Genomic DNA, 13,624 nt, shown 5'->3' with positions numbered 1-13,624 from the left:
ATGGAACTACCGTTTGCCGCAGCCGCTGTCGTCGCAATACAATAGCAATTTACGAGCTCCGAGGGCACACGGCTAATGCAGCAATAGATTAAAAAAGGCTGGAAGCATTCCTGTCCAAAGTATCTAGTTACGTAGCTAAGCTTTGATTCATGCTTTTGCAGCAGCCAGCTGCTCCATTCCATCTATTCACATGTGCCTCTGGAAGACATATGCCAGTTCTTTTGATAGAAATGATCTTGCTAGAAGTTTTTATGATGTGGAATATCAGGAGTATATCAGGAAACTCGCACCTTCTACTACTAGGTGGGAAACCCTACAATCTTGTCTTCCATTATAAGACTTTATAAGACCGCGACATCGATGTTCATGCTTGCGAGTTGTTGGAACTCTCCCCCCTCCTCACATTTTTTTTCTCGATTTTTGTTGTGCAAAACAAAAAAAGGCAACTGATAAATCAGCATGACTCCTCGTTGTGCAAATCTCCTGGATTCAGAATTCTTGAACTTGGCAGGTATGCAACTGAGGCGATTCGCGGGCAATCTGAGTTTAGTAGTCGGCGAATGCGGCTATGGCCCCTCAGCACTACAGTTGAAAACACGTAGCATGTTTTTCAAGAATAAAAAACGTGACATGCGATGGGCGCTGACGTTGCCTCTAATTGTGTCGGTTGCTCTAATGGTGCACCTATTATTGCCCTGCGGGTGGCAACAGGCCCTCTAAGGTCCGAATAACAACTCTTCAAGGTAGCAATAAAAGTATTCAATGATATTGAGGAACAAAGTGGCATGTGCTGCGCACCAAACATATCTGAATGAATAAGGTCGTACTTATCGAAAAGACGAAGTGTTAATCTATGACCATAGGCAACATATAAATTTAGTAAAAACAAAGAATACAAATCCTACAGGCCTATGTCCCTAAGAAAATTGCAGAGTTGAGTTCACTATCACAGTGCTGAAAGTGACCACGAAACAAATAGCACGCATAATAAACAGAGTGGCGGGAAGGGATAGAGGTTTAACAGAGATGGTCCAAACTCGCAGACAACATTCCTTGGCAATGAACCAAATCACGCGTATCCTACCGCTAATGAATGTAGTCCCACCATTGCCCGCATATTTTCTGATATAAAAAATACTCTTTTGATTTCTACTTGTAGTGCAACGCACGCCAGCAATATATCGGTATTTCTTCTACTGTGTACGTTGTCACTTTTTGTTTTTGCGTACAATAAAAATTCATGCCTTTTCGCATGTCAAATGCTAAGCGGCGCCTTCGTCTAGATGCAACAGGGATTTCGCAGAACCATCACTTTCCACGACAATATGAGACGCGTGGACCAAATTTTTCAGTTTGAAAGTAGTGCTTCACGATATGGTTAACATAGAGTACCAATTAAAGAACCAAGAATCTCTGTGTTGGGCCATTGAAGAGACTCGCAGAGGAGAGACGAAAAGGGGCTTCGCTGTTTCGACGTCTTTCGTGGAGTGGAGCTGGCTGTGTTCTTATTTAGTTTTTACCTTTGCAGCTCCGGTTGGTCATCCTGTGCGTCCAAGGATTGCTGAGCCGGGCGGTGCTTGTGTGGGACTCTCTGCCTTTCTACACACTGGTGGCGAGAACTGCCACCGGGCGACCCATTGTCGGTGAGCTGTGTATACATAGTGTGCTTGCGTCACCTGAATCACGCTCAAAACCCGATTGTAATGTGTAAACAGGCGTCGTGGTGGTTTGGTACTTAGTAAATTGGCCCATGCTCATATGCCTGTGTAGAGTTCCTCATGGGAAGGGGGTAGGGAAAGGGCAGAGCTTTACCGTAGCCCCCAAACCCACAGGATATGCGCCGCAATTGCGAAAAAAAATGAAGCGAGGTGGTGGTAACTAAAACAAACAAAAAAAAAAACTCTCAGCTTCTCTGCGAAGTGAATGATAATGAGTGGGGCAAAGCGTCTGTCTCTCCTATTGCGCACACTTTTATTGGACCAGCACTATCTAGGAAATGAGACAAGAAGTGGTGAGGGTACCCCGATGTGCTCCTTGGGAACAGGGTGGAGACACTGCTTTTGTGGATGCCATAAGTTTTCAAACGTTCGCATTAGTTGGCATGCAGAGAGGGATTGATTTCAGTGAAATTTGTGGTTATTTGGCTCAGTTTATCCCCTCTGGTGGTAGAGCTTGCACATATAATGTTGGTAAACAATAGATTAGGCCTTACACTCAAACCTCGTTATAACGTAATGGGATATAACAAAATAATGAATATAACAAAGTAAATTAGATTTCCTTGAAAGCTTCATTGAGAACCATGCTTTTTAAACCGAAAAAACGAAGTAAAATTGATCGGTAAATGGATGAAACGAACTAAATTAGTCTATCAAAAAAATAAAACAACTGTAGTGTGTTAAGTATATCGTTTTCTGCGGCATTTGACGCTCGTTCGGCGCGGCTCTTTCAAAACTCCGCACGGACCTTACAGCCACGCCACGCGCGGCCGAGAGAGCCGTCCTCCTTATACAGTCAGCAAAGAGGATTGAGGAAACACTCAGCGGGTCATATGACCGAGAAGCGGCGCTGCAGTGCAAAGAGATTTCCCTATCACCTAAAAACACACGATGGGGAAGCTTCAGAAAACTTACATATATTCACAAATCAGAGGATACCCGCCAATAATTAAAGTAATTGGTAATGCGTGTCTGCACACGTTTGCCTTGCAGCAAGTCAATCAATTTCGCATGCAGTTTGCAAAGCATAGTAGCGCGCGGCTAAGTCCAGCACCAACACTGTCTAAAGATGACAGCAACGACTGCGTCTCCGCTGCTATCCTTTACATAGTAGCCGGAGCGTGGCAAGCATGTGACGAGAAAGGAGGAGTGTCTCCTTGCAGAGAGAAGCAGATCAGAATTAAAGAGGAAGGCAACACTCTACGACAGCTTTCTTTTTTTTTTTCCTCTCTCTGTTCGCGCGCAGCGTTGAAAGGAGAAGGGTCTCTACGTGCAAAGACAGAAAAGGGAAAAACGTGGCACAGGCGTATCGCAGATTAGCATTTGAGAGAGAGCAAGCAATCCGCCACAGTCTTTTCTTTTTTTGCAAGCAGCGTGGAGAGGTGCCGCGGCGATATTGGGCATGGTGCTGACGGCATTTTCGGAGCACGGTATGTTCGAATTCACTGCCGTAAGTGCTTGCGCGTTTGAACTACAGGGCGTTTTCGCCCATTGGAATACACATAGCTTTGACAGGACCACAGCGTGAGTTCGAATTAAGTGGAATGTCAATTTAAGGGCATTAATGAGATTCGACTGTGTTTATTTTCTGCCGCACGCGTGGTCGCGTAGCGGTACAGCAGGCCGCGAGGCGGTTTCCTTCTTTGCACACTTATATGTGTGCACCCATTGAGCATACATTGCCACAAACTGTTATAATCTATATAACGAAATAATTGTGGCTCCCCTTCAATTTCATTATAAAGAGGTTTGAGTGTAATTATTATGCAAGAAGCATCCCATGGCGATATTAAGGCATTTCAGCGCATCTATTGGTCTGTCTATTTCAATGACTGCATAGGTCCTCATACCAAAATTGATTCGGCATAACAAAAGCATGGGAAAAACATCAATGACTGTTCATTACATGATAATCATAACATGCCTTTAATGTACGCCATGGCATACGTAACATGACCAAGGAGCTACAACGACTGTTTGGTGAACTTCATGTATACCAAAACAGACATGGTATGATAAGAGCACGAGGAAAATACACATTACTGGTCATAACACAAACCCGGTCATGGAGCTCTTACGGCCGCTCTATCAATTTAATGTGTAACAAAACTGATACGGCAAATAGGAGCAGACAGCTAATATGAAAGACTAGTCATAACACGAAAATCACATCATGCATGTCATGTGCACCATGACACAGTTATAATGTTCTAATGGCTGTTTTATTAACTCTATGTAACCAGAATTGACCGAGTATATTAACCGCCCAAATGAAAAAAAAAAGACTGGTCATAACAAACGTAACTTTCATAGTGGTTTTATTAACTTGAGTGTCAAAATTTACATGGCATTATTAGATTATGAATAAAATAGCTGATCATAACACGAAAACGTTTTCATGCATGTCATGTGGGCTATGACATACATCACCAGCTCATGGAACACTAACAGCCACATTTCTTATCTCGTATTTACCAAAATTAACAGGAGGCAAAAACTATCATAACTGACTGCTTCTAACATGAAAGGGAACAATTTATGTTTTGGGCTCTTCGCTGTATATAATATGCCATGACTTGAGTAGTAGCCTTCTCTTCCAGGTAGTCTCGCTTTCAAGGATGGTCGTTGCGTCGAAATCTATCTGGTGGTCAAACATCTCACAATGCTCCGCAATGGCGCTGTGCTCTTTGTTAAGCTTCTGAATGGACGTCAAAACGTCCGGAAGCTCGAAAGGGAGACTTAACTTAAGAAGAAAACTACTACTCGAGTCTTGACACATACAGCGAACGGCCCAAAACATCAACCTTTTTCTCGGAACCCTTCCCCCGGTGTATGCCAACAAACTACACTCTGCGACAGTACATTAGGGTGCTAGAGGGTCATTAACTGCTGCACGAGTGCCTTGAAAACGCCGCTGCAATATAACCACAGTCCCCCTTGAGGAAGGAACGAAGTTGGTTCTGAAACGTCGGGTGTACTCATATTAACATATTTTTTGGTTGGAGTTAAAATCGTTTCTCGATTTACTTACCCAACCAGACCATCTGCAAACGTTTACATTCAAGTTTCACTTTCGGTTTGAGAGAGCTCCAAAAACGAAGAGCCGCCAAGATATGGTCATCTATGACCAGGATCATGATCGAGTGTACAACTATATGTAAGTTCAACCTAAACTTTCGTAACATTTGTAAGGACATGTGTGATGTGCGCTCAATCTCCATTTCTTTTTTTTTTAAGGGGAGGGGGGTTCCATTTGCATAAGAGACGATACGTTCCTCATTTTGTTAATAACTGTTGTGTTCAGTAGCAGTAAACGTAAAAAAATAATTTACAAGAAAGTTTTGCAAAATTCCTGACAATGGTAGGAAAAACTAAAACGCAATCGGGACTGAAATGTGAGGGAAATAATCGAAGCTGAGGAGAGGGCGCATGCGTAAGCATGCCTTTCTTGCACCTTTGTGGTAAAGAGCTTTTGTTTTTGGCGAGTTATAGAAAGGGGGGCGGTGTTAGTGCACGTGTGTGACTTAACGGCACTTCTCTAGGTTTCACCTTTCGATTTTGACTTCCTGGTTTTTATCTTTTTTTGCTTTGCCTGTGTATATATATATATATATATATATATATATATAGATCGATTAAACGTTAGAAGAATGCGCTCTGCAATAGATTATGATTCACTCTTTCTCCCTTACCAAGCGTCCAATTCGCATCAAGTGTGGTGTTGTGTGTAGCGTTGAATGAGTACTGATACGATAAAAAATTTTTGCTGTTTTGCGTTCCTTTAATCATTTTGGGGATGTACGGATTGTTTTATTGCCTGAATATGCCATTAGAAAATGTGCATATTATGGGTGTACTTTCTTTTAGTTAAAGTTGACATAGCAAAGAGGCCGGGGGTTTTGTGGTTTAAGAATGAGTTGTACTTATGTTTTAGCGTCCCTAAATAATCTTGGAAAATATGATGAACAAGTGCGCTTCTCCTGGTGTTTCCCGTCTTTTGTCACAATTTCTAAAGTCATCAGTCTGTTTACGTGACGTCATGAGGAAATAAGCCCTTGATTGGGCCATATTGTGGGATCTCGAAATTTAGCACGCTCTCGAAACACGTGGAGAAAGCTGATGCGGTCGAACCAAACCAAACATCGTGTACGTTTATTCAGTTACATTTATATCGACGATGTCGTCGGCTGAATGAAAATACACCATTAGTGATCAACAGGCTAGAAAACTGTATACAATATTCTAATGCACTCAATCAACATAACAACAAACACAATGTAGCCCGAAGGCAGCGTCGCCAACGCTCGCCTGACCACGAAGGGCTCACGGGAAACGACCCGCGGTACAGTCCCGATGGACCCGCCGCGGGAGATGACCGCTCACGCCAGCCGCTACACGCCAAAGTGGCTCGCTAATCATTTCTGGCCAGCCACCCAGCTTCACCGCCAGGCGTCGCTCTGGCGCTACCACCTCCCTAACCATAATGATGATGATGGTGATCGCGTGCAAAAGCTGTGCCACCTATCGCTCGCTAGTTGTTAACCCTAAATGCGGCTTATCCCCGAAACACATGTAGGCCACAAGGCTCAGACAACTTGACAAGGGTGGCCCTGCCGTGGTGGTCTAGTGGCTAAGGTACTCGGCTGCTGACCCGCAGGGCGCAAGTTCGAATACCGGCTGCGGCGGCTGCATTTCCGATGGAAGCGGAAATGTTGTAGGCCCGTGTGCTCAGATTTGGGTGCGCGTTAAAGAACCCCAGGTGGTCTAAATTTCCGGAGCTCTCCACTACGGCGTCTCTCATAATCATATAGTGGTTTTGGGACGTTAAACCCCACATATCAATCGACTTGACAAGGGTGATAACACCCCCACAATATATGAAGGATATAAGTTACTAAGCGTCTCCTAATCTGCTTTGCAGTCGCATGCCATTTCTGCCTTGTCTCGCACGACTATCATGCACAATCATCTGAGTTCGCTTCCTTTTGTGCGTCTTCAACTGCGCAAGTGTATGTAACAGGCTGAAGGACTGAATCCTTGACAGAGTCAACTCTGGAGATAGAGCCTGCAAGAAGGGCAGTGAAGGCCAGAAATAAACACTCTCTTCTTTACCCTCCGAGTTGTTTAGGGGCCTTTTCAGGTGTCTCCGAGTTGTTTAGGGACCTTTAAATAACTGTCTGCAAATTTGTCAAGTCGATACCATATTACTTCAAAGGACTCAAAAGTCTATAGAAACAACAATAATGTCATGAAAATGTCGCGACTCAAAAACAGCAGAAGTCGAATGCAGGACAGCTCACTTTGATTATACCAAGGAACTGGCAAACTTATTGGGCGAGAAGCTAGCTTCTCTCTCTCTCTCTGCGCGTACTCTTTGTTGTTGTCTTCGTACTACATATATTGGATGCGGCAATATGCTGATTTATGATTGTTAGAGTAATTAATCCTAATTAATTTTTATATAAATATATTGATCCTGAAGTTATTGGTGGTCTGTTTTGGCATAAATAAAGCGAAATTCAGGCTAGAATCGTAGTGGAAGTTCATTTTCGGTTATGTACATTTTGAGCAAAAACATTTTACATACATTTCACAGGAAGCGGCACATTGAACGAATCGTTGAATGTGGTAGTGCCTTCGGAAAAGTGATCATATAGTACTACAGTACACTACAAAGTTAAATGAAGACACGTCTATTAAGCATGGAGGTTTCAACACTGCATATATTCTGCTCTTTCTTGGTCCATATAGGTGACACATATAGCAAAAACAAAGGATGTACACAATTCTGTGGCAGCGGGTCAAAGGATTAAATGACTTTGTGTATATTTCTATAGGTGACGTCCGCTTCGACGCCTTGTCATCTGGGCCAGAGTTCGCTCTCTACATGCAGGTGCGTTGCCATCTGATTTATGCGTGGCATTTCTAATCTGTTGGCACTTCTTTTGCGGCATGATGCATAAGTACTATAGCGCGATAGCAGCAAGGACAAATGTCGTTGAATTTATGTTGTATGTGCATGTGTGTGTGTGTTATTGTGAGTGAGTGGGTGGGTCAGTGGGAGAGGCAGTTCGCATTTCTATTTTTCTAACCTTTTCATCTTCTGCAAAAAGGGGCGCTAATAAGGCACCAATTACAAGCTCTGTTTTCCAGCTGAGGATTTATTGAAAAAGCGTACATTATGCGCGTGTGTGTGTGTGTATGTGTGCACACGCATGCGTGCGTGCATGCCTTGCTGGTACGGTGGTTACGGTGCTCAGCTGCTCACCCGAAGGTTCGGCTGCGGCGATAGCGTCTTCTATAGGAGAAAGAGGGGGATTGAGAAAGATCAACCAGACGCTCTCCCGGTTCGCTACTCTGCACTGGGAGGAAGAAGGAGGCAGAGGGAACAAAGCAATGTCACAGTGTGCCTCTCTGCTGCAGGCGATCGATTTAAAAGCAGCGTAAAATGCCCGCTTCACTCAAAATGCTGGGGGCTCGTGTGCTTTGATTTTTGGAGTCCATTAAAGAATCTCGTGTAGTCAAAAATATCAGAGCCATCCGCGATGACGCCCTTCGTAATCACGTCACAGCTTTGGCACGTAAAATATCAACAATTATTATATTAAAAAGTATGTCAGTTCACAGAGCTGATTCCTTTGTTCTACGTGCAGGTGACCAGCGGGAGCGTAGATTTACTTCCAGAGCCCCTGGGCTTCCCCTCGTGGAAGGACCTGCTGGCCGACCTTCTTGTCGGGCGCATCGTCTATCCGCTCTGAAGAGAGTACCTTATTGGACACTCTTTGATTTGGTTGATTTACATCATCAAACACCTGGTTTCCAAGTAACCTTAGTGAAAGGCGTACCACATCTTAGTCGATGAGCTACCATATACTCACAAATATTATCGCGCACGTACTTTCACTGAAAACAACAGTGGCGTTATTCTTCAGTACATAGTGAATCCAACCCAGCATGAGTCATTTTGAACATTCCAATAGGTTCCAGTTTTAGTTACGGATTATGCTCTTTTTATCGCCCGAGCTTTGTTTGAGCATAGTCAGTTAGAGAAGCTGTGTACAGTATAACCTCAACATTATTCAAACTGCGATACATCATCGCATATAACAAAGCAACTATAAAATTTTACTCGTCAGTGCCAGCTTGTAAAAACATACATGGTTAAACGAATGTCAGGTGTAATGAACGACTTTGTTATAGCCAAGTTGGGGCTGTACTTAAGAATTGTCATGTGCCATAAAAATCTATGGCTGGCATGCTATCAGATGCCATGTTTTCCTGGAAGATTAGGAAGATGATAGGACAGTGGTAAAAGTTCATAATGGATACCAAAGAATGGCAGCGCCATTTCACTTCCTTCATTCCATCAGTGAGTTCTGTTGCATGACTTGCCCGTTTCTTGTGGCCCTTTACTTATCACTTGGACCTGCCATGTCAAATGTGTGGGTGAATTTTTGAGGTCTTAGATAAGTGGACGAGCATTGCTTAGTCTCGGAGGTTGTATACACTCAAACCTCGTTATAACGAAGTTGAAGGGGAGCCATAATTATTTTGTTATATCCATTATTTCGTTATATCGATTATAACAGTGGGGCAATGTATGCTTAGATTGGCACACACCTATAAGCATGCAAAGAAGGAAACCACCTCGCGGCCCAATGTATTGCTACACGACCACACGAGTCACGGAAAATAAACTCATTCGAATCTCATTAATTCGAACTTTCGGGCAATTCGAACTCACACAAAGATCCCATCAAAGCTATCTGTATTCCAATGGGCGAAAACGCCCTGTAATTCAAACGCGCAAGCACTTGCGACGATTAATTCGGACATGCCGCGCTCAGAAAATGCTTTCAGCGCCATGCCCAATCGCGCGGCGGTACGTCTCAACACTGCGTGCGAAGAAGGAAAAGAAGAAAAGGCAAGAAAAGACTGTGGCAGATTGTTTGCTCTCTCTCAAATGTCGATCTGCGGCGCGCCTGTGCCACGCTTCTCTCTTTTCCGTCTCTGCACTTAGAGACCCTTCTCCTTTCTAGGCCACGCGCGGAGAGAAAGGAAAAAAAAATGGCAGCATATCCACGGAGTGAATGATGGAGAGTGGGGCGAAGCATTCGTCCGTCCATGCGTCCGTCTGTGTGACCGTCCATGCGTCTGTTCGTGCGCCCGTCCCTCCGTTCGTTCATGCATCCGCCCCTGCGTCCATTCATGCGTCCATCCATGCATCTGTCTGTGTGTCCGTTCGTCCATCTATTCAACACTCCAAGTCCCGCCATCTCGCATCTTTTTATCATATATTCCCCATATAGAAGCACCGCCATTCAGTGGACATTCTAAGGACTAAACGAGAGGTGGCACACGCACACTTTCTTACGGCTTGCGCTTCGGGTCTACTTCCCACCTTCAACCACCTTGAGTTCATGGTATATACTAGTTCACTGTATTCATGGCACTGCGGCCCAATGCTCGCTAAACCTTTCTAAAACCAAGGAGGTTACGCCCAGCGAGTATAACGTAGCAACCTTTTCCTGTCAGATAGTGCTCAATGTACATGCCAGTGGCTGCTAATGTGAAATGAGAGACAGGAGGATTCAGCTTTTAATTTCTTACGGCTTGCGCTTCGTATCTGCTTCCCCCTTTAACCACCTCGAATTCATTCATAGTATATACTAGTTCATTGTATTCATGGCCCTGCGGCTCAACGCTCGCTAAATCTTTCTAAAACTAAGGAGGTTACACCCAGCGAGTATAATATAGCAATCCTTTCTTGTCTGATAGTGTTCAATGTACATGCCAATGGCTGCTAATGGGGATCGCAGCGTGCGCGTTGACTAAAAGCCGAATGCTCCTGTCTCTCATTCCCCATTAGCAGCCGTTGGCATGTACATTGAGCACTATTTTCTATTGTTAAACAATGCACAGAAGAAATCTCTCACCAGCACCACCTTGGAGGTCAAATGTTATACCTATTTCGGGTATGTGCCACTGGTGGTTACGTACTACGAGGGACGCACAAGCCACGCCATAAGGAGCTTCGCCCCTAAAAAGAAAGCTGTCGTGGATTGTCTTTTTTTCTCGGTGCAGAGGGTCACAGCCATGGTAGCAGCAAAGACGCAGTCGTTGCCGTCTTAAGAGGGAAATCGCTTTGCACCACGGCGCCACTTCTGGCTCATGTGACCTGCTGAGCGCTTCCTCAATCTTCTCCGCTTGCTGTGTGAGGAGGAGGGCTTTCTCGGCTGCGCGGGGTATGGCTGTAAGGTTGGCGCGGGAGTTTTGAAAGAGCCGCGCCGAAAGAGCGTCAAACTCCGCAGAAAGAGGTATACTTAACACACTACGGTAGTTTTTTCTATAGACTATTTGATAGACTAATTTAGTTCGTTATATACATTTACCAGTCAATACTATTTTGTTACAACGAAGTTTGAAATGCATAGTTCTCAACAAAGCTTTCAAGGAGAATTTAATTTACTTCGTTATATTCATTATTTCGTTATATCCTGTTACATTATAACGAGGTTCTAGTGTACATGCGTAGCGGAATCCGATGGTGAAGAAAGTCACGCAATAAAATGTTGTGTATGTGTAAGCCGGCGGTTGAAACAGCTTCACAATCGCTATGCATGCACTAGTACACCTGAGTTTGGCGCAAGGGTTAAGTTTTATGCGCTGACCTGATTTCCACAAGGATATAAAAATTATGAGGCAACTTCACCCCAGTGGTGCCAACTCTGAAGAAAGTTTTTCTGTTTGTTGTTAGCATTCGTATTCCTACTTTTTCACCTTTCGTTATCTCCTGCTGTCTCGTAGCAACGACGACATACGGCAGCCAGGGCCCCTAATGTGCTATGCGCTTGATGTCAATATCAAGGCACTCGAAGAAGGAGAGAAAAAAAGACTTCTTGGCACGCTTTATGTATAGTTTTCCCTGCTTTACACCAAGATACCAGAGACAACAGCCCAGGCCCCTTAAGTGCACCACTTTTAGAAAATACGAGCCCCATATTAACATATGAAGACTTGGGATACATACGTTGTAGACACGCCCTTGTGTAATAAAGAATACCCAGTCATCATGAGAGAACCATGTGCGTCGTATGTGACTTACGTATGCAGTCTTAGCTTGTTCATGAGTTGCAGATGTTGGTGGCGTAGTACGCAAAGATCCCTGCATCGGCGAGTGTACTCGAAAGTTCGGCCCTCAAAGGTGGGCTGGCCTCTTGCATATCAGTGTGCGCCGGTTTACAATCATTCATGACCGAGGGAAGTCGTGGGCCTGTCGGCAATATTTAATGCGGCTTATCGAGGCCACTTATAGTTGCCACATTTGATTGTTGCCTCTAAACGTTTTTTTCTTACGCTCTGCCATCTTGCTAGCGGGCGGCCCTTTTCTGGTCTGGCAACCCATCTGGCATGTGGGAAGCTCGCTGTTTGCATAGATGGTAGGAGTAAGGCTGTGGGTTTATCGTTCTGTTTTAGTTTTTATGCGGTGAATTTTGACTGAAGTCATGCAGGTCATTTAGAAAATGAGTCTATGAGATGTTTTGACAAGGTTGAAGTCGTTAAAAGTCAATTGTTTTATTATACAGCGCCGCGAATTATATGCCGCGAACGAATCCGCCTCTATTGATGCGCCGACTTTCTGCTTACAGAATGTGCAGTATTTTCAGGTCTTTCTTTTCCAGAATGAGCAACAGTACTTCAAGAGCATAGTGAATATATTTCTTGAGCTGTAATCATCCGCTTTTCTAACAAGATTTCTTAACGCCACGTCATCACATTGGCTACCGCTCTTGCATGAAGCCGTGCGTTGGAGTGTAATGGTTCGTTTTCATTTCGTGGCACTGGCGGTTTCTTTTAAATGCGCACTAACTGCTGTCTAAATTGTTTTTCATCTCTGAAGGAGTGACCGTATCTTACTCACTGGTTTGTTTTTACAGGTGTGCACTTGAATACGTCTCTTACATCAAACGACGCTGACGTGCCTGTGCACCCCCTTTTCATCTCTTTTCTTTTTTCTTTTAATCGCGACAATTGGGTGAATCTCGGTGCTGCTGTACTTTGACCTGCGATAGAGAGAAATGTTACATGGGGCTATTTATCGGGAAAATATTGTCATCGTTGTAATAGCTATTGGCTGCGTACCTTCCATTCATAGCCGAGGTTTAGCATCGCTGTCGAAGTCGTTGCGGTTCGTTCGCCTGAGAAGAAGTCCTCTGAATATACCCGAGTACCCATGGAAGGTACAAGGTTTTTCCTGTTTAATTTTGCAAGTCATAAAAGCCGCTGCTCCTTGTCAACAGGAAAATAATGCAACTTGAAGAGTCCATAGCCACAAAAACTCCATGTCCGGTGATGCACATAACATGTTTCTTCCGACAGCAGTTTCTTTTTTTTTCTGTAGTTGTTACTGCACCCCTACACAGCGCAGTTCTTGACCATCATAGCAATGAAGAAAAACAGAACCCGCAGGTTGGCTTAGTGCTTGGCGCATTGCTCGATGACGCCACACATATCAGCATCAACACACGCGCTCCAAGCCGTCGTCCACATTCCAGAAAGGAGAAATGCGTTGGTTGCCAAACCGCACCCCCTCGCCCAATGCAAAGGTCCATAGATGTGCGAGCGGGGCCGCCGTGGTGGCCTGCGGCAATTTAATAAGAGTTGAAGCACGTGGATGAAGCACCAATTCCCTGCACAGGGTAAAGGAATTTAGGAGGGAGCATTGTCCAATATGTTAGACATAGATAAACAAATACAGTACACTCTTGGTAAACAGAAATCTGTTAAATGGAACTCTTGCTTAAATGGAACAAGCGCTTCTGACAGGATTGGTTTCGTGCTCGTATTCTACAACCTTGTTCATCTCTCAGTAAATGGAACTCCTGTTAAATTGAACATAGTATTTT

At 44.2% G+C, this 13,624-nt stretch overlaps 1 protein-coding gene across 1 annotated transcript in view; it reads left to right on the top strand.

Annotated features, from left to right (window-relative positions):
• The window catches only part of PIG-Q (phosphatidylinositol glycan anchor biosynthesis class Q), a 40,646-nt gene extending 31,667 nt beyond the window's left edge, over positions 1 to 8,979 (top strand). The window contains exons 6-8 of the mRNA XM_075868430.1: positions 1,529 to 1,643; positions 7,556 to 7,611; positions 8,372 to 8,979. Coding sequence (XP_075724545.1) covers positions 1,529 to 1,643; positions 7,556 to 7,611; positions 8,372 to 8,476 — 276 coding nt within the window. The 3' untranslated portion in view covers positions 8,477 to 8,979. The remainder of the gene's footprint in view (positions 1 to 1,528; positions 1,644 to 7,555; positions 7,612 to 8,371) is intronic.
• The last annotated feature ends 4,645 nt before the right edge of the window (positions 8,980 to 13,624 follow it).

This window comes from Rhipicephalus microplus, chromosome 7 (assembly GCF_043290135.1).
Source record: "Rhipicephalus microplus isolate Deutch F79 chromosome 7, USDA_Rmic, whole genome shotgun sequence".
Classification (NCBI taxonomy): domain Eukaryota; kingdom Metazoa; phylum Arthropoda; class Arachnida; order Ixodida; family Ixodidae; genus Rhipicephalus; species Rhipicephalus microplus.
Note: the sequence above shows the minus strand (reverse complement) of the source record. Positions and strands in the feature narration are given on the sequence as shown.